The 21,699-nt window shown below is 39.4% G+C and overlaps 1 protein-coding gene across 3 annotated transcripts; it reads left to right on the forward strand.

The window, feature by feature from the left end:
* Positions 1-106: 106 nt before the first annotated feature.
* CEP76 (centrosomal protein 76) lies at positions 107-18,063 on the forward strand. Of its 3 annotated transcripts, XM_047793640.1 has the most exons (12): positions 108-385; positions 902-1,057; positions 2,294-2,375; positions 2,984-3,208; positions 4,722-4,907; positions 6,719-6,816; positions 7,189-7,317; positions 9,632-9,820; positions 11,940-12,106; positions 13,837-14,170; positions 16,139-16,356; positions 17,045-18,062. In XM_047793640.1, exons 1-12 carry the CDS (start codon positions 323-325, stop codon positions 17,181-17,183), a joined length of 1,986 nt encoding a protein of 661 aa, XP_047649596.1. In that variant the 5' UTR covers positions 108-322; the 3' UTR covers positions 17,184-18,062. The 3 variants fall into 3 exon arrangements, with proteins under 3 accessions (XP_047649597.1, XP_047649596.1, XP_047649598.1); XM_047793641.1 differs by lacking the exon at positions 7,189-7,317 and having other exon boundaries at positions 107-385; positions 17,045-18,063; XM_047793642.1 differs by lacking the exon at positions 4,722-4,907 and having other exon boundaries at positions 17,045-18,063.
* Positions 18,064-21,699: the final 3,636 nt, after the last annotated feature.

Raw genomic sequence — 21,699 nt, forward strand, 5'->3', positions numbered from 1 at the left:
CTGCCTGCCGGGCGGAACGCGCGGGGCGGGGCGGCTCAGGGGGTGGGGTGGGGGGCGTGCACGGCGGCGGCGGCGGCGCGGAAGCTGGCGGGAGGCGCGGAGGCCGCGGGCAGGGTTGCCAGGGGCAAGGGGGGGCGCCGGCCCAGCTGACTGGCAGGCGGCGAGGGGGCAACCTGGCCGCCGTTTAGAAACAGCAGTTGGCTCCTCCTGGTCTTTGCCCGCCTGACGCGGAGACCCTGGGAGCGCGCGAGGCGAGCGGTCGCGGGCTGTTGCACCGCCGCGGAGACTCTGGGACCGCCGGGTACCCGAGAGCGAGCCCAGCATGTCGCTGCCTCCGGAGAAGGCGTCTGAACTGAAGCAGCTCATCCACCAGCAGCTGAGCAAGGTGAGGCGGCGGGCCCCGGGTGAGGGGCGGGAGGCGGCGGGGCTGCGGGGCTCCTGGGGCGGAGACGGCTTCGGCTCTTGGGGCCGTGCCGGGGCCGCCAGCTCTCCGCGTGCTGTGCAGATTTTCCCCAGGTTCTGAAGGTAGATGAGTTAGTTCACCGTCACCCCTAAATAGCTGAAAGCCTTCTCTAGGTCTCCGCTCTACTCTCAGACTTGTGTCTGTTGAAATGGTAACAAAGGCTGCAGATAACCAATAGAGATGATATGTATGATTTCTACTAAAAAATTCCCCTTTAAAGTTTTTTTTTTTTCTTTTAAAAACCTTACCTTTATTCTTACTGAATTTTGGTATCCGTTTACACTTACTATTACTCTAGAAGCTTTCTTGAATTTAGTCTATTCACTACCCGTTATTATTGTTGTTGTTCTGAGTCAGCATTTTAGAAAGAGATTAGCTAGTTGGTAATCTTTGACTGCTTTGTAGTGTTTTGAGTCATAATGCGAGTTTTCTGCATAGATGGATGTCCATGGCAGGATAAGAGAAATCCTTGCTGAAACTATACGGGAAGAATTGGCACCTGATCAACAACAGTTATCAACGGAAGATTTGATCAAAGCCCTTAGACGCCGGGGAATCGTTGATGATGTGATGAAAGAACTTAATTTTGTTACTGTGAGTAATCTTTTAAAGGAAGAAATTTATAGAAGATAAGTATGTATGTATATATTTTTTGTTTAAGTGTATTATCATGCCTATGGCTGATCTAAGGGTTCACATTTGCAGCCTCTCCTTTTATATTACTATTTTTGGACTGTGGCATACAGAAGTTCCAGGTCCAGGGAACAACCCTAAGCCACAGCAGGGACAATGCTGGATCCTTAACGTTCTGAGCCACCAGGGAACTCCAGAGGCCTCTTCTTTTAGTAAAACTGCTTTTGATATAAGATCATTTTGTCTAGTAGTAAATATCTTTGTTTCAAGTATGTGCTAACTACCCTTGAATGTAGCAAGTAGGATTGATATCAGTGAAATTGGAGTTATGGGCCATCTCGCTCCCTTTACAGTGAGAGTTTTCTCTTGTTTTTCTCTAGGTCTGTGACTTTTAAGTATGTATATGTGTATGTGTATATATACATACATATGTCAAGTTAGTTCACCCTAACCTGATTTTTTAAACTAATATAGTTCTATAATTTTCTAGATGAGACTCATTTTTAAAATTCATTCTTTTGGTACTCTCTTCTCTAAGATTAATGCATTATCAGTTTTTTAAGAGAATTATTATCTGCATCAGAAACTTCAAATCTTTTCATACAAATAGGTCAGTAGTGGGGTGACAGCCTCTCGGTGCACAAATTAGTAAGTAGGTCTTCTTTTGAAAATGAGGCAATAATGAGAGACTGTGACCTCAATACCTGAGTAATAGAATGAAGAAATTGGATGGACTTCATACACCAGGGGATAAGTATTTTAATGCAGCATCCTTTTTTGGTTTTTGAGATTTATAAATTCATTTGTTATAAAAATTGACCTAGTAACAGCTTCTGCTGTGTGAATATCACTTCCTGATTAAAGCCAGTTCCAATCCTGGTGGAATCACAAGCCAGATGTTATATGAGGTTTGGAGAATGTTTAACCTTTTATAAAGTGTTAAAAATTTGTTTTAGCATTCTATGGGACATGGCTTGAAGACCACTAATCTCTTATGTTAGACTTTAGAAGTGACCAGTTGCACTACTATTTTTGCCAGCTTTTCGTTTTTCTAAGTATGCTAGGAAAGGAAGGACTTTTTTGAGGGGGCTTTATCCTGGCTACTGTTTGTTCAGTTTTTAGTTTTGTTATTGGATTTCCTTGCTTAGCTATACTTTCTGTTTTCTAATTTGTTTTGATTTTTTTCTGCCGTTCTAGGATAATGTTGATCAAGAACTCCCTTCCTCTCCAAAACAATCTGTTTGCATTACTGACAGACAGTCAACACTGTTAAAAAAAAGTATGTGTGTTTCTCTCTCTTTTTTGTGTGTGTTTCTCTTTAACACTAGTCATAGATAGTACTGCTTATTGATGTGCTATAGTGATATAAAACATTCCATTTTTTTTCTAGAATGAAATACTTATACTAATGTGATTAATCATCCAAAAAACTTAGATTCTATTTTGCATAAAGTATATCAGAGGATTTAATGTATAACTGAGTGGAAGCAAAAACAGGACCACCTGTTTCTCATGTGTTAATATAATTTATAAATTGAGCAGCCTTGCTTTTTTAATGATAATGTCATTATCTAACAAGTACACATGTTAACTTGATAATTGTCTGAATTGGTTCATGGACCTGAGGCAATCTTGAATAGGCAAAAGTATTTCCAACCTGGGCTCTGACTCCTTTCTGCAGGGAGAAAGTAGCCAGTGTAAACTAAAAAGATAACGTCTTATTCTTCCTAGGGTGCAAATGGTCCTGGTATATAGTAAATTTGTTATTCTTTTTTTTTTTTTTTTGGTCTTTGGTTTTATTTATGTCAGTTTATTATTTCCTATTGTCTTGATCACATTCCTTAAGTTAATTGGCAGTTTCCTTATATATATTGCTACACTTTACAGCTAATATTGATCCAACACGGAGGTATCTTTACCTTCAGGTTTTGGGTGGAAAAGCTTTCTTGGAACACCTGCAAGAACCCGAGCCTTTACCAGGACAACCTTGTTCAACTTTTACTTTATGTTTACATTTTCGAAACCAACGTTTTCGTTCTAAACCTGTTCCATGTGCCTGTGAACCAGATTTTCATGATGGCTTTTTACTTGAAGTACACAGAGAAAACTTAGGTAAGAAACCATAATAAATTTTCATTAAATTTTGTAAATCTTTGATCTTACTGCAAAACAACTATACAACTTCTGCATAAGGAGAGCTTTTTAACAGATGAATTTCCCCATGCCTTTGTTTTATTTTTTCTTCACTGCTTTTTTCTATGTAAACTACCTCTTAATTTTTTGCTGTATTTTTGGCTGATTAATGTTCCCTAAAGATTATTTCTTGACAGTTTTAATGGTGGTTTTTCATAGTAAAAATTTAAATGTCCATTGGGTGGAGGAAGAAACATGAACCTTTTCATTTATGAATGAGATGGCTCTGTTTACAGTATTACGTGACTTAAAAATTGAAGTTTAGATATGAATCTTTAACTTGTTTTTATAACTTTAAAATAATGGTACTTGAGTAGTTATTTTAAATTTTTCTTCTGTAAAGGTATATATTTTAGTTGTCAGTAGAAAAGTATTTGTGTGTGTGTGTGTATATATGTTTTGTTTTTTTTTTTTTTTTTTTTTTTGGCTGCTCCAAGCATATGGAGCTCCTGGGCCAGAGATCAGATCTGAGCTGCAGTCGCGAACTAAGCTGCAGTTACGGCAACACCTGGGTGCTTAACCCATGCTGCTGGTTTGGGGATTGAACCTACTGCCTAGCACCCCCAAGATGCTGCTGATCCCGTTGGGGCACAGTGGGAGCTCCAAAAATCTTTATATTTGTAAACTTAACAGAGTTGTAGAATCATACCTTCAGAAATTTAAATTACTGAATAGGTTAATGCACTACTAAAATTTTATTATTTTTTCCCCCTGGTGAAAAATGTTAACCTTAATAAGGCAGTTAATAGCTTAAATTGCTAGCTCCAAGGTGCTGGATCTTTCAGTTTTGTGTAGCTAATCTAGTGGTAATTTCTAGAGGTGTAGGGATAAAGGTATTTTGGAGAATAATGTTGACATATTTGAAGGCTTTTTAGTATAGAAGCATATACTTTATGTACTTTTGAAGAGCAGACTTATCATTTATAGGTTATGTAACACTGATATTCATTAAGTAACTAGATAGCTTGTCACATATCTACCAGTCCTCTTAAAAGTTACTGGTTGAAAAAGGACTGTAGGGTTTTTTTTTTGCTTTTTCAGGGCTGCACTTGCAGCATATGGAGGTTCCCAGGCGAGGGGCCGAATCGGAGCTGTAGCTGCCAGCCTACACCACAGCCACACTAACGCCAGATACAAGCTGCATCTGCGACCTATACCACAACTCATGGCAACGCCGGATCTTTAACCCACTGATCAAGGCCAGGGATCAAACCTGCATCTTCATGGATGCCCGTCAGATTCGTTAACTGCTGAGCCACAACAGGAACTCCAAGGACTTTTATTCCCAGTCTGTTGCATGCTTTCTGAGGCATTACCAACTTATTCTATTTAGTTTTATATGTTTGTTATTAGTGCCTTTTTCAATAAAAGTATTTTACATTGGCCTAACTGGCTATGTAATGTGTAATTTTTTTGTGGTTTATGTTGCTAGGTGATGGAACTAGAATGGCTGATTCAACAACAATGTTATCAATAAGTGACCCAGTTCACATGGTGCTAATCAAAACAGACATATTTGCTGAGACCACTTTAGTAGCATCCTATTTTCTTGAATGGCGATCAGTTTTGGGCTCAGAAAATGGAGTAACCAATCTTACTGTGGAACTTATGGGTGTAGGTATGATGAATAATATCATTTCTAGCTTCTTATAACCACAGTTTGTTTGTAAATGCATTTTATATTTTACTTTATTTATTTTACTTTATTATTTTGTTTTTATTTTATTTTGCTTTTTAGAGCCATACCTGCAGCATATGGAAATTCTCAGACTAGGGGTCGAATCAGAGCTGCAGTTTATACCACAGTCACAGCAACTCAGGTATCAATAATGCCTCATTTGCGACCTACACCACAGCTCGCAGCAACACTGGATCCTAAACCCACTGAGCGAGGCCAGGGATCAAACCCTTGTCCTCATGGATACTAGCTGGGTTCGTTATCACTGAGCCACAATGGAAACTCCAAGAAGATTTCCTTTTCTGGGAGATACATATAGAAATTTTGAGGGCTTTCTACTCCCTACATTTATTTTGCTATAAAGGAAATCAAGATTCTGCATGCAGGTATACACATGCATCTGTAGGCAGGCCCCCCCCAGCGCACTGCAGAATACCTCACATCTCCATCGGTACCTGGGCGTCCTGCAGCAGTGGGTCTTGCAGAACAGCGAATAGATATTTTCCTACTATATTTGGTAGTGGAAGTGGGCTCAGACAAGGGCAAACTTGCTGAGCATCAGCATCCATGGGTGGTACTCTTTGAGAACAGAGGTAGTACGTGTCTTGTTCATTGTTTCCCTGGACTCTTGCATGCCACGTAGTATGTAATACATATCTGCTAAAGAAGTGAAAAATAGTGTAAAACCTACAGTAGTTGATGCTCAGAATATAATGGAATTACTCTGGTGTTGAAACTTGGCCACAGAGTTAAACCTAGGCAGGGGACAGTATACCTTTAGTAATTTAGATTTTGATTAGTTAGACCCAGAATATGTCTTTCCTTAACTCAAAAGTTTTATGTAGGGGATTTATTTCTATTTTTTATTTATTTATTTTTTAATTTTTTAAAATTTTTTTTTCTTTTTATTTTATTTATTTATTTATTTTGGTCTTTCTAGGGTCACACCCGAGGTGTATGGAGGTTCCCGGGCTAGGGGTCGGATCGGAGCTACAGCTGCCGACCTACACCATAGCTACAGCAACTTGGGAGCCACAGCTGCGACCTACACCACAGTTCATGGCGACGCCAGATCCTTAACCCACTGAGCGAGGCCAGGGATCAAACCTGCAACCTCATGGTTCCTAGTCGGATTCGTTAACCACTGAGCCACGATGGGAACTCCAAGATTTATTTTTAAAAGAGGTACCCATTAGCTGTCTTCAAATATAGGCCTAACATGATAGTCATAGTAATGACCTGGAAATTTCTGATTTGTCATAGAAATATTAAATAGTTCTGCTATAAAGTATATTTGTTTTCTAATTCTTTAAATCCAGGCATGGGTTGAAAAGTTGTACTCATATATAATGTAAATGGGACTTACTGCATGTGACAAAGTATATAAGTATTTTCTAAGAACAAAGTATGAACAGTTGCTTTGACTTTGTAGTGTAAGTCTGACTTGGTATTATGCATGTAATGAAGATAAATATTAAGTCTTCTGAATCCTTCACATCTGAAAAGTCCCTTATGAGGTAATTTGAAAGCTAAGAAAATAGATAATATCCTTATAACTAGATAAAGGCTTTTGTACAAAATAAAAACTAATTTTATTTGGTTCATTTTTAATATGAATATTAAAGGTGACATTGAATATTTTATTCCGTTTAAGTGGTAAAGCACTAAATTCTTAAATTACTTTGGTTAAACTTTGATTGACTATACAATATTGCTGTCTCTGAAGTTATAAATATTTATTTATTTTACAGGTACAGAATCAAAAGTTTCTGTGGGGATTTTAAATATAAAACTTGAGATGTACCCACCACTCAATCAAACATTATCTCAGGAAGTAGTGAACACGCAAGTAAGTAATTCTGAATTTCTCTGTGTTTTTGTTTCATAGAATGTTTTTTCCTGTTAATCTTAGAAAGTGTTCCCTTTTTAGAAAATGATATATATCATTTATTAGTTTTAAATAAGAGAATGACAATACTATTCCTTATTTAAAACTTTTTGTCTGGGGTCCAGAAAGATGCTTCTCACTATTGTATGGAGACTGGACTGTCCTAGGGAAGTGTGAGGACAGGGGGAAGTTAGGAGGCTCTTAAAGCCAGGAGACAGTGGCAGCTTCAGTTAGGGTAGTGGTGGAGACAGAGGAAGTACATAAATTTGTTAGGTTTTTTGTAGTGATTAATTAAAGAGAGCAAATGTTAATTGATTTTTTTTAAATTTCAAGCTTGCTTTGGAACGTCAGAAAACTGCAGAGAAAGAGAGGTTATTTCTTGTATATGCTAAGCAGTGGTGGAGAGAATATTTGCAAATTCGACCCTCACACAACTCACGGCTGGTTAAGATTTTTGCACAGGTTAGTAAGTTATATGAAAAAAGCTTTACACCTGTATTTAAGATTTACAGTTGTAACTATAAATTTCACTTAGCTTAAATTTGTGAAATGTATTTATTTCAGACAAATGCAAGTTTAATTTTAAAATAGAATGCTGATTTTGTAATGCTCTCTTACAGTGTTAAGTAGGTGAGTGACATAATCTTTGTTTTTTTTTTTTTCTTTTTTCTTTCTTTTTTTTTTTTGGCTGCACTTGTACCTTGTGGAAGTTCCTGGGTCAGGATCAAAACTGAGCCACAGCTGGAAGCAGAGCCACAGTGGGGACAATGTTCAGTTCTTAACCCACTGAGTCACCAGGGAACTCCCTTTTCATTTTCAGTTGTTTTTCTAAACCTTTTTTTAATATGTCTGATTTAAACTAGATAAAAACTCATTTTGTTTAACTTGGAGTATGTCCTTGATTGATGCTTAGTACGGAATAATAAAATACTAGGACACTTCGTAGTTTATTTGTAAATTCAGCTTTTGTGTGCAGAACTGGGATTTGTTGTTATTATGTGTAATGGTTCTATGTAAACAAAGTGTCTAAGCTAGTGACCAGTAATACATAACCACATCATTTCCCTTGTTTACCCGGCTTCTATTTTCTCTGTATCCTAAGTCCATTTTCTCTTATTAATAAACAACGTAAGGAGTTCCCACCTTGACACAGCAGAAACAAATCCGACTAGGAACCATGAGGTTGCGGGTTCGATCCCTTGCCTCGCTCAGTGGGTTAAGGATCCAGTGGTGCCATGAGCTGTGGTGAGTCACAGATGCAGCCCTGGTGTTGATGTAGTGTAGGCCGGCTGCTGTAGCTCTGATTTGACCCCTAGCCTGGGAACCTCCATATGCCACGGGTGCGGCCCTTAAAAGCAAAATAAATAAATAAGTAAATCAGCCAACATAAGATAAATGCTTGGGTCCATTTTTTATAACTTCTAAGGAACAATTTAAATATTTTATATGTATTTAGCCTCATGTAGGCTTTTATATGAGTATAGTGTAGTATTTTGAGTGATATTTCTCAGGTCCTGTACATTTGTCTAGCTTTACCCCTAGTTCCTTAGATTTTAGGACAGGCTAAAAGTGGTTCAGTTTCAGTTCCCTGGTGGCTCAGCAGTTTAAGGATCTGGCATTGTCACTGCTGTGGCGTAGGTTCCATCCCTGGCCTGGAAATTTCTGCATCCCATGTCCGTGGCCAAAAAAAAAAGGTGTTCAGTTTTCTACATGAGGAGCTTGGGAATGGGAGACCCTAGTTGATTGGTGGTGGAAATGAGGGCAGTGGCTTCTGATTTTCTGGTAGCATCATCTGTACATCGAATGGCTGGGCAGGCCAGACAAGGTAGAAGTGACATCAGGACAAGGGTGAAGAGAAACCAAACAGTGTAAATGGCTCCCACTGTCTATGTAGCCTGAGGTGAGCTATTCATTGCCATGTGGCATCCTGGGCCAGAAGACTGGGCCGGGCAGGGAGGGAGGATGTAGACAGGAGAAATGACCCTTGAAAGAGCTGAGTAATACTCTGCTATGTATTTACAGGCCGCATCTTCTTTATCTTTTCATCCCTCCATGGACACTTGGGTTGCTTCTCTAACTTGGCCATTGAGAATAATGCTGCAGTGAAGATGGATAGGTGTGCAGATGCTCTTTGAGATGCTGATTTTTTTTTTTTGTCTTTTGTCTTTTGTCTTTTGTTGTTGTTGTTGTTGTTGCTATTTCTTGGGCCGCTCCCGCGGCATATGGGGGTTCCCAGGCTAGGGGTTGAATCGGAGCTGTAGCCACCGGCCTACGCCAGAGCCACAGCAACTCGGGATCCGAGCTGCGTCTGCAACCTACACCACAGCTCACGGCAACGCCAGATCGTTAACCCACTGAGCAAGGGCAGGGACCGAACCCGCAACCTCATGGTTCCTAGTCGGATTCGTTAACCACTGCGCCACGACGGGAACTCCCGAGATGCTGATTTTAGTTGCTTTTAGTTGGGTATATATTCAGGAGTGGGATTGCTGGGTCAGAGTTTAAGTGCTGCTGTCACAGGCTTTGGAGTAAGAAAGCTCAGGCTCTGTTGCATAAGTTTCTTTATGTTGGAAATGAAAATGATGTTAGGAGGATTAAAAGAAAAATGGTATACTCAACACTCGGCAGCCTTGTGCTGGATGCAGGGTGAGCACTCACTCAGTGAGTGTTGTCTATAGAGTTGCTTTCTCTCACATAAATGTGTTCTAAGAAAAAGTGTTAAAATTGGAAATGAGTAACATGTCATCACAGATAATGTTTTCCCCTTCTCCTGCAGGATGAAAATGGGATAAATAGACCCGTCTGTTCTTATGTTAAACCACTTCGAGCTGGGAGGCTTCTGGATACTCCAAGGCAGGCAGCAAGATTTGTTAATGTCCTTGGTTACGAAAGAGCCCCTGTTATCGGAGGAGGAGGTAAACAGGAACAGTGGTGCACTCTGCTGGCCTTTCTCTGTAGAAACAAGGTATCCCACACACATAATGGAACTCAAAAGCAGTGCGTCGTCGTTGTTGTGAATTTATGGTGCATTTGTAAAAGAATTAACTTAGAAAAAAAGTGCATGTTAGAAATTCCCTTCTCACTCAGCAGGTTAGGAATCTGGCATTGATTCTGCTGTGGCTCTGCTTATACTGCTGAGGCATGGTTTCCATGCCTGGCCTGGGAATCATGATGCGGGTGCTGCCAAAAAAAATTAAAGAGTACCTGTTGTCAGTATAAACAATTCAGGGTCTTATTTTCACCATTTTCTCTAACTTTTAAATGTCACTACATCAAGAAAGAAATTAGCATCTTTATTTCACATATAGTTTTTTTAGGATTTTTATTTTTTCCATTATAGTTGATTTACATTGTTCTGTCAGTTTCTGCTGTACAGCAAAGTAACCCAGTCATACATACACACATACATATATGTATATATATATTCTTTTTTTCCACATTATTCTCCATCATGTTCCATCACAAGTGACTAGATACAGTTCCCTGTGCTAAACAGCAGGATCTCATTGCTTCTCCACTCCACATGCAATAGTTTGCATCTATTAACCCCAAACTCCCAGTCCATCCCCTTCCCTCCCCCTCTCCCTTGGCAACCTCAAGTCTCTTTTCCAAGTCGATGAGTCTCATGTAGTCATGTAGTTTTTTTTTCTTTTCTTTTCTTTTTTTTTTTACAGCCGCCGGCCTACACCACAGCCACATCAACACCAGATCCGAGCTGCGTCTGCGACCTAACAACAATGCCTGATCCCTAACCCACTGAGCGAGGCCAGGGATCGAACCCGCAACCTCATGGTTCCTAGTCGGATTCGTTTCTGCTGCGCCACAACCAGAACTCCCTCATGTAGTTTCTTATTTAACATAATGTGATTTTTGTAGGGTAGGGACCCACCAGTACTGTGATGTCAGAAACCAAGGTTGAGCAGTAATTTGTGGGTTAGAGATAGTACCAGGACAGAACCGTGGTCCTCTAATACCGCTCACGTTAAAATTTGCTTAGATTTTTTTTTAGAAGAGAAAGTGGCAGTACAAATTAAATATGGAAAAACATCTTGGGGAGTTCTTGTTGTGGTGCAGCAGAAATGAATCCATCTAGGAACCATGAGGTTGTGGGTTTTGATCTATGGCCTTGCTCAGTGGGTTAAGGTTCCGGAGTTGCTGTGAGCTGTGGCGTAGGCCGACAGCTGCAGCTCCGATTAGACCCCTAGCCTGGGAACCTCCATATGCCACAGGTGCAGGCCTAAAAAGCAAAAAAAAACAAAAACCAAAAACATCTTGGATTGCATGGTGTTTTGTAAGTATATGTTTAAGAATTTAGGAATTCCTGCTATAATTCAGCAGAAACAAATCCAACTAGTATCCCTGGCCTCGCCCAGTGGGTTAGGGATCTGGCATTGTGGTGAGCTGTGGTTTAGGTCGCAGACACTCCTCGGATGTCGAGTTGCTATGCCTGTGTCTGTGGCCAGTAGCTACAGTTCCAATTGAACACCTAGCCTGTGACCCTCCATATGCTACAACTTCTGCCCTAAAAAGCAAAAAAAAAAAAAAAAATCAAAAACAAAAAAATAATAATTTATATATGTATATTGATGTTAAATGTAAATGAATTGGTTTCAGTAAACTATTTTATATATTATGGGGTGTTTTCTAATTTCCTGTGTTCTCAAAAGGTTGATAATATTATGAAAACAAGACTGTCTTTAGCATTCCAACTCTGTTGAATCAACAGAAAAAAGAATTCTCTTTAATGTATTTTTGAAGTAATTTCTAGTCTGGAGTTGTGTAAATAGTATATATGGGTATTCACAAGGCAAAGTGTTTGGAAACTATTTAGACTGGAGATTGATTTGTCAGGTAGGAAGGTTTTATCTTAAAGACAATTGGAAATAGGTAAACATTACTTATCCAAAAAATTATTTCGGTTTATTCCTAGGTTGTAGTTCCCAAAAGTTGTTTATCTGGATTTAAACTTTAATTTCAAATATAGTAGAAATGGTCTGTATTTAAAATTATTATTTAAGTAATTCTTTTGTAAGGCAAAATACGTATGAAGAATAAATACTAAGTTTTAGTTCCTCTACCTCCAGGGTGACTGTGAAGACCATGCTAACCTTCTCTGCAGCCTCCTTCTTGGGTACGGGCTGGAAGCCTTTGTCTGTGTTGGGACTAAGGCCAAAGGAGTGCCCCATGCATGGGTTATGACGTGTGGGACTGATGGAACCATCACCTTTTGGGAGAGTTTAACAGGACACAGGTTTGTCAGCTAAGCTTATATAAGAATGTGAAAAAAGGTGCAGAAGTTTCTGCCTTGGTGCAGCAGGTTAAGGATCTGATGTCTCTGTAGCAGCTCGGGTTGCTGCTAAGGCATGGATTTGATGCCCAGCCTGGCACAGCGGGTCAGGGATCTGGCATTGCTGGAGCTATGGTGTAGGTTGCAGCTGCATTGGGGATTTCATCCCTGGCCTGGGAGCTTTCCCGTCATGGATGTGGCCAAAAAAAAAAGGAAGGTGCAAGTATTATAAATTATAGGTTCTTTGTTTATATTAATGGTACTCAAAGGCACATATTGATAATTTTAGTTATTAGAGCCTTTGTGATGACTATGTAAAAAATTACTTCCATTAAGATAATTATTGGAGTTCCCTGGTGGTGCAGTGGGCTAAGGATCCAGTGTTGTTACTGCTGTGGCTTGGGGTCTCTGCAGTGGCACAGGTTTGATCCCTGGCCTAGGAAACTTTTGCATGCCTCGGGCGCAGCCAAAAAAAAAAAGAGAGAAGTTCTCATTGTGGCTCAGTGGGTTAAGAACTATGAGGATGTGGATTCTATCCCTGGCCTCACTCAGTGGGTTCAGGATCCAAAGTTGCCATGAGCTGCGGTGTAGGTCGCAGACAAGGCTTGGATTCCATGTTCTGGTGGCTGTGGCATAGGCTGGCAGCTGCAGCTCCAATTCGACCCCTAGCCTGGGAACTTCCATATGCTGCATGTGTGGCCCTAAAAAGCAAAAAAAAAAAAAATAGAGATAACCATTAATTCTAAGAAAGCTTGTACACCTGAGATGATTTTTTACCAACATAAAATTGGTTTAAAAATTTCTTTTTTTTTTTGGCTATTTCTTGGGCCGCTTCCGAGGCATATGGAGATTCCCAGGCTAGGGGTCTAATCAGAGCTGTAGCCACCGGCCTACGCCAGAGCCACAGCAACGCGGGATCCGAGCCACGTCTGCAACCTCCACCACAGCTCACAGCAACGCCAGATCGTTAACCCACTGAGCAAGGGCGGGGACCAAACCCGCAACCTCATGGTTCCTAGTTGGATTCGTTAACCACTGAGCCACGACAGGAACTCCTAAAATTTATTTTTAATTTTGTGTAATTGCGTATATTTTTTCTGATGTATGTTTCTTAAGCCTAAAATAAATTCAAGTTGTAAATCCTTATTTCTTTTGAAAATTTGATGTCGTCATCAACGCCACGTGGTAAATCCACAGTACGTTTTTCTCACTGTCATCAGATTCACTAAGAGTGAGATGCCCCCTCGTTCTGGCACATTCTCTCCCTGGCTTCCCTTGTGGCCTATCTTGGAGTCTTCGTGTCTCCTCTCTGGCTGTTCTCTGCTGTTCTCACCTGTGGGAGTTCCTGAAGGCACAGCCCTGGGCCCTCTTTATTTTCCTCTGGTTGATGATCCTTTTAGTCTGCCTAAAAATGTGTAAATTATTTTGTTATATGGTAAACATCTTTTATCTTAATGATGTAGATAGACTGTGTTCTTGTGCTAAAGGGATAAAGTTGGTTTCTATATTGTGCAGTGTGCCATGTGATTAATATAGAGAATCCAACTGGAAATTTAAGAAGGAAAAGCAAGTACTGGACTCTAGTCTTGGATATACTTAATGGCCTTAAGTGTTAAAATAACTTATCCTCAGTAAGATTCTGCCTTCTTAATTTTTAAGTTCTTATACACACAATTATGATTATCCTTTTACAGGTATATCCACAAACCTACCAATCCTGATGAACCTCCAGCTGCTGAACAGCCTAAACCATTGTATCCATATAAAACAGTTGGCTGTGTTTTCAATCATCAGATGTTCCTAGGAAATTGTCAGCCCTCTGACTCAGTAGAAAGCTGTGTATTTGATTTGAATGATGAGTCCAAGTGGAAACCCATGAGTGAAGAAGCAATTAAATCCGTGTGTGCTCCGGGGGCTACAACGTCCCTTCCCCCCTTCCCCCCGCTATGCGCGTCCACGATCGATGCTTCTGTAACAAGCAATGAAATTGAAATGCAACTGAGGCTACTTGTATCAGAACACAGGAAGGTAATGAACACTGAAATTTGAGCTTTCACGCATTTTTTTCATTTGTTTAAGTATCTAACACACTTTTTTGGCATATAAATAGTACCAGTCACTATTCTACCCTTAAACAAAGCAAATTCACTCCCTACCTTCAAGAATCTTATAGTTTTGAAACTCACAAGGGTAAAGTTCTGAGATTCAGAAATTTCTAAATTCACCAGTACTTTGAGAATTGACTTCATCCTTCTAGAATTGAGGAGTTCTGGACCTGCTCAGACCTCTGTGAACACCGCCACCTGAACTTCCTCTTTGTGATGTACTCGTTCAAGTCATTTCCCACTGAAAATGCTGGGTTGCTTTTCTTTTTTTTTTCGTCTTTTTGTCTTTTAGGGCTGCACCTGAGGTATATGGAGGTTCCTAGGCTGGTGTCCAATAGGAACTGTCGCTGTCGGCCTACACCACAGCCATAGCCACAGACACGTGGGATCCCAGCTGTGTCTGCGACGGAACACTGCAGCTCACGGCAATGCTGGATCCTTAACCCACTGAGTGAGGCCAGGGAACCTGTGTCCTCATAGACACTAGTCAGATTCATTTTCACTGAGCCATGATGGGAACTCCTGAAGATGGATTTCTAATTCACCATTTGGGATTCCAAAGTAGACTCTGCACCTTGGGTGAGGCCTGTTTTCTTGTTCCCTTGAGACCATCAAAGGCAAGCTGATTTATCAAGTGGATTTTCTGGGCTCCCAGTCGTTCTGCATTGGCCTCTAAAATCTTACTTAACAATTCATCAAAGCATGTTTTGGAAAGCGCTTAATGTGGTATTTGTAGTATGTTTTCAACAATAGGTTGGTCAGGGCCCCAGCTCACTGCGCTGCTGGAAGTGAAGGCCTCTTCCCTGTGTCCCCTTTGCCATCATCATCTGTGTTGCTTTCTAGTTACAAGAGTTACTTTATGTAGGAAAAGAAATCAAAACTGAGCTGGATTTGATCAGTAGCTAAGTTAATTGGCCTGTAAACCAAGAAGTAAGATATTTTTTGCCACAGGAAATGTATAGCTGATCATGGACCTTGGGCTCACTTGAAACCAGTTAAGCTTTGAATGTGAAATTATAAAATGCTAAAGGTCTATTATGATAATCAAAATATTTAGAATTTTGAGTTTATGTCTGTAACATTTAAAAACATGAAAAAAAGGAGTTCCCATCATGGCTTAGTGGGAACAAATCTGACTAGCATCCGTGAGGCCTCACTCAGTGGGTTAAGGATGTGGCATTGCCGTGAGCTGTGGTGTAGGTTGCAGGTATGACTCAGATCTGGTGTGGCTGTGGCTGTGGCGTAGGCTGGCAGCTGTAGCTCTGATTCCACCCTAGCCTGGAAACTTCCATGTGCTGTGGGTGTGGCCCTAAAAAGACAAAAAAATAAGTAAATAAAAATAATGTGTCCAGATATCAGTAACTCATTTGATATTATACATGAAATTATAGTTGCCTTCAAAATGTTTTAAACTCCCTGAGGGCCTGTAGCATGTGTTCTTCAGTGCTACTTACAGAATAAGTGTTCCATAAATATTTGAGTTTAATTATATAGTTTGTTGAATTTATAGTAGGAGCAATCGAATTAAGCAGATTCAATCTCATTAAACTCTTTAAAATTAAATAAAATGTGAACTCAGAATTCATGACACTGTCTTCTATAGTAGCACTCTTATCCACTCTGGTGGATATTAAGTATAAGATTCGGAGCCTTTGCTAACATCATTCTATTGACCTTTTTTGTTACTTCTCTAAGAAGTATAACCTGATACCTGTGATTCCTTTTATTTTTTGCTTCTGTTTTTATCTTTGTAATAATAGGAAGTTCAGAAAATTATAACAGGTTTTAAAAATCTTTTCTTGGCATACTTAAAAATCAGCATCTCAATTATAATTGATTTTTAAAATATTAATGTATCTTGCTTTTTCTTTTTCCCTTTCAACTGTTCTAGGATCTTGGCCTCACTACTGTGTGGGAAGACCAGCTTTCCTATCTCTTATCACCAGCTCTGGCTGCTTATGAATTTGAGCGTACAACAAGTATATCTGCAGGCAACGAGGAGTTTCAAGATGCCATAAGGAGGGCTGTGCCTGATGGGCACACGTTTAAAGGGTTCCCAATACACTTTGTGTATAGAAATGCAAGGCGTGCGTTTGCCACATGTCTTCGGTAAGGTGGAATTTATGATGTCAGAAGTGTTTTTGGCTTAATTGTAGCAATCAGTTTGGTACTTATTTAGGAAAGGCTTTAGAATCACCCTAGGAGTCTTTATAACACTTGTCCTCTTGCCACAGATTGTGGTTCATTAGGGCTGACATGAAGCTCTAGAGACTTTGAAATAATTTTCCCAGTGATTTTGGTACAATCCAGTTGACAATCACTGATGTTGTCTAGTGTACTATTTTAGATATATAGACTTTGAGGAAATAGTTTATAATTTGAATAGCTTGACCAAAATTGCAGAGCTGTTGGTAGCAGAGACAGGATTTTAAAAAGTTGTTTTATTTTATTTATTGATTTATTTATCTTTTCTATGGCTGCACTAGCGGCACATGGAGATTCCCAGGCTAGGGGTCTAATCGGAGCTATTGCTGCTGGCCTACGCCAGAGCCACAGCAACGCGGGATCCGAGCCGAGTCTGCAGCCTACACCAGAGCTCATGGGAACGCTGGATCCTTAACCACTGAGCAAGGCCAGGGATTGAACCCGAAACTTCATGGGTCCTAGTTGGATTTGGTAACTACTGAGCCATGAGGAGAACTCCTTAAAAAGTCCTTTTAAATGCTGACTTTGTTAGGAATAGGAAAGTAAAACCTACGTTTGTTTCTTAACTGAATGCATTTTCTTTCTTCTGTAGGTCTCCTTTCTGTGAAGAAATAATCTGTTGCCGTGGAGACCAGGTGCGACTGGCAGTTCGTGTCCGAGTGTTTACTTACCCTGAATCTGCATGTGCTGTTTGGATCATGTTTGCTTGTAAATATCGCTCTGTACTATAGGAGTAACATTTATATTCTGTAAGAATATACCTGGGAGTTCTCTTGTGGCTCAGTGGGTTAAGAAACCAGCGTTGTCACTGCAGTGGGCCAGGTTACTACTATGGCACAGGTTCAGTCCCTGGTGTCCGGGGAACTTGCACATGCCAAGGGTGTGGACAAAAAAAAAAAATATATACCTGTGTTTCATTTGAATTTTACACATTGTACCTCACTAGCTGTATAGAGCTTCATTATTTTAAAAGTCACAATCTGTCTTGGATGTCATGTTTCACTTTTATATGTATTTGACTAATAATGTTTGAAAAAGATCATGATGTGTGTATTTAAAATTTAGGGATGAAAACTTTATACATCTGAGTGAAATTTAGTATAAATTAAATATATATCCTATTTTAATAAATGTTAATTTGTTTATAGGTAGTAGTTTAAATATGAATATAAAATTTGCTCAGTTTTCATTACATTAACAGGTAATCAGAAAGATATTTGTCTAAGGGTTTGAGCCATAGTAAAATTAATATTTTTCATAGATTAATGGATTATTTTATATAAATTAGGAAAATTAACTTCATAACAGATTTATTACATAGGTGAAAATACATTTTGATGAATTATTTTGTAGTTTATTCATAACCATAGGGATATTATAACTTTCCAGAGATGTATGGAAAGGCGTGGATGCAGGAGTAGGAAAAAAACTAGTACCAGAAAAGCATAAATATTAATAACAAAACAAACCTCACATGAAGGTACACGAATAATTTATAAATAATTTGTTAGTTTGAGTCATTATAAAAGTGAATTGGGTATCTTATTATTTTTTTTTGTCTTTTTTATTTGTTTATTTTTGTCTTTTTTAGGGCTACACCCATGCACATGGAGGTTCCCAGGCCAGGGGTCCAATTGGAGCTGTAGTCGCTGGCCTACACTAGAGCCACAGCAACTCGGGATCCAAGCTGTATCTGTGACCCACACCACAGGCCATAGCAATGCCAGATCCTTAACCCACTGAGTGAGGCCAGGGATCGAACCCGAGTCCTCATGAATGCTAGTCAAATTCATTAACCACTGAGCCATGATGGGAACTCCTGAATTGGGTATTTTAGAAAAAATTTATCATACCCTTTAAGATATTGATAAATTATCTGTAATTAATATTGGCAGCTTTTGTATATTTTCTGTGGTCAAAGGATTCGTTACTAGCCTGTCATGGATTCCATCTTCTGAAACCATATTTTTTTCTTTCCTTTTACCTTTGTGGTATAAATATCCGTGTATATGTGATGAATGTAAATCAGAGGATCATTACCTGAGGCCACTGAAAAATAGCATATGTGAGTGCTTCCATGCTGACATTTGTTTTTAAATTGAGCAACAGTAAGCATGGAGAAAGCTGTCACAGTGTGACATTGTAAAGAAGCAGTGTCTCCACACAGCTCTAGTTCAGTACCTCCATCCATTGGTCATCTTAAGAAAGTAACTGTGTACCAGTTAGCGGTGCAAATTATTTTTTTCAACACTTTAATTACTATCACAAATACAATGATTTACTGATTTAAAAATTAAAATCTAAAGATAGGAGTTCCCGTTGTGGCTTAGTGGGTTAAGGACCTGACATTTTCTCTCTGAGGATGTAGGGTCAGTTCCTGGCCTTGTTCAGTAGGTTAAGGATCTGGTGTTGTTACTGCACGCTGGGATGTAGGTCACAGATGCAGCTCAGATCTGCTGTTGCTGTGACTGTGATGTAGGCTGCACTTGCAGCTCTGATTCAACCTCTGGCTCAGGAACTTCCATTTGCTGTAGGTACAGCTGTACAAAGAAAAAAAAAGAAGGTATCCTAAAATTTACTCTTTTTTTTTTTTTTTTTTTGTCTGCACCCACGGCATGTGCAAGTTCCTGGGCTAAGGGTTGAACCCATGCCACAGCAGCAAACCAGGTTGCTGAAGTAACAACACTGGATCCTTAAGCCACTGCAACTCAAGGGAACAGCAAGATACACTAAAATTTATTCCCTTTTTTTTTCCCTCTCATTTTTGGCTACCCCAAGGCATGTGGATGGAGTTCCCAGGCCAGGGATTAGATCTGAGCCACAGTTGTAACCTTTGCCACAGCTGCGGCAGTGCTGGATCCTTTAACCCACTGTGCTGGACTAGGGATTAAACCTGTGTCCTGGCGCTGCAGAGACACTGCTACTCCCATTGCACCACAGCAAGAACTCCCTAAAATTCATTCTTTAAAAAAATTTTAAGAGTTTGTGCTCTGGTGCAGTGGGTTAAGGATCTGGTATTGCTGCAGCTGTGGCATAGGTCACAGATGCAGTTTAGATTTGATCCCTGGATGGGGAACTTTATTATGCAAGTGGAGGCCCCAACCCCCAACCTTTTCTTTACATATGATAAATATTTATTTATTTTTTTGTCTTTTCTAGGGCCGCAGCCATGCACACGGAGGTTCCCAGGCCAGGGGTCCAGTTGGAGCTGTAGTTGCTGGCCTAAGCTAGAGCCATAGCAACTCTGGATCCAAGCTGCATCTGCGACCCACACCACAGGCCATAGCAATGCCAGATTCTTTTTTTTTTTTTTTGTCTTTTTGTTGTTGTTGCTGTTGTTGCTATTTCTTGGGCCGCTCCCGAGGCATATGGGGGTTCCCAGGCTAGGGGTTGAATCGGAGCTGTAGCCACCGGCCTACGCCAGAGCCACAGCAACGCAGGATCCAAGCCGCGTCTGCAACCTACACCACAGCTCACGGCAACGCCGGATCGTTAACCCACTGAGCAAGGGCAGGGACCGAACCTGCAACCTCGTGGTTCCTAGTCGGATTTGTTAACCACTGCGCCACGACGGGAACTCCATGATAAATATTTATGATTTAACATTTAAAAAGTCCGAAAATATCCTTCTTCTATCATTTTTTATTGGAAAACGATCAGATGTTTCTTGAGAGACTGACATAACATGAAAGAATTAGCAAGAATTAAGACTTCTTTATTCTGTTGCCAAAATTACTCATAAAGCTCTCAACAGAAAATTGCTTGTAATTTTCAGCTTTTCGAACAAACTATTTATGAAACATGAACTAAGAAGCAGATGCTATTAAGCTCAAGGTTGTGTTATCTTTGAGGCTGGGCTTTCTGCCTCATTGTGCCAGAGTAGCACATGCACTTATAATGCACCTTTGGTGTATATTGTAAAATAAATTTCCTTTTTATGCACTTTAGTATTAGAGTCCAGCATGAATTAATATTTTCCTTTAAAGATGATTTATTTCAAAATATTTCAGTGTATTTATCACTAGAATTATGTTACTCTTCTTACTAACAATTTTCTTTTTAAAAATTAAATTTACCTTGTATATATAATTCTGTCATAAAAGTTGTTTTTCTATTAAAATTGTAAGAATTTTTTAATATAATGCTTCTAATGTGTTCTTTTTGACAATATGTGCACGAAAGTAGTTCTGTGTATATATATATATATATAATTAATAGGTGTGTTTATTTAATAGAATATCAGAAACCTAGAAACTTCATTACTCAAGCGTGGACTTATTGAATAAAACTTATTAAATTCAGTTTCAACTAATTGAATAGTCCAAGTGCCTTTAAGATTTTTTTCTGGTATTGAGGTATACGTTTTTAGCTGTGGTCTGCAGAAACATCAATAACTTGGCAGTTCTGGAATGTACGCACATTTGAAAGTATTTTTCTGCTTCTGAACAAAGGCAAGAGTTGAGCCAAACAAATCGTAGGCTTTATATTCAAAAATAATATTGCTAGTAAAGTAGTAATCTGTGCCAGGCATTTGACTATTAGAAGGCATTAGTTATGCTTTAGTTACAAACCATCAACTGCTTAAAGTAACTCATTCACACTTCTGGTTTCATGCTCTACTAAACAAGAAAGTAGGTTAGACTATGCAATTTCATAAATTTTTTCCTTTGGCTTAAAATAACAATTTCGTACTTATAGTAGATAAGTACAGGAGTCAGATCTGTTTTTAACATGCGCTTAACTTTTATACCAATGAAAGCAGCATTGCTTTCGAACAGTTAAATAATTTGAGATTAGCCAAAGCCTATATAAAATCTTAAAAACCAAATAGCCAAACACATAAACTAGAAGCCATCTAGTTTTGAAGAACTTTTAACATATTGTTTATAGCATATTCTACTTTTAAAGTATAAGTTCCTTTATAATCATTAAGGCATTTAAATGTGGGTATTAAATGGTTAATATTTCCTTCTGAGATGTGCTTGGTGTGGTTACTATAGTTACACTGGACTTGTATTTGGTTTGTGAATCACTTCGTGACATCAGTTCTGAAGTGGTCGTGGCTGTTAGAAGTAAAGGAGAAAAGTTGTCACCTCTCCTGGGGGTGGTTCACATATTCCTGTGAAGTGAAATATTGCTTTCTCTGATTCTACTAAATTTAGGACTAATGTTCTTTTTTTTTTTTTTTTTTGCTATTTCTTGGGCCGCTCCTGCGGCATATGGAGGTTCCCAGGCTAGGGGTCGAAT

Source organism: Phacochoerus africanus, chromosome 8 (genome assembly GCF_016906955.1).
Source record: "Phacochoerus africanus isolate WHEZ1 chromosome 8, ROS_Pafr_v1, whole genome shotgun sequence".
Classification (NCBI taxonomy): domain Eukaryota; kingdom Metazoa; phylum Chordata; class Mammalia; order Artiodactyla; family Suidae; genus Phacochoerus; species Phacochoerus africanus.

Bases quoted from the DNA above. Each gene is read 5' to 3' on its own strand.
- CEP76 (XM_047793640.1), top strand. From the start codon at position 323: ATGTCGCTGCCTCCGGAGAAGGCGTCTGAACTGAAGCAGCTCATCCAC. The intron at 6,817-7,188 runs GTAAGTAATTCT...TTAAATTTCAAG, and splicing joins AGGAAGTAGTGAACACGCAA to CTTGCTTTGGAACGTCAGAA. The intron at 16,357-17,044 runs GTAAGGTGGAAT...TTTCTTCTGTAG, and splicing joins GCGTTTGCCACATGTCTTCG to GTCTCCTTTCTGTGAAGAAA.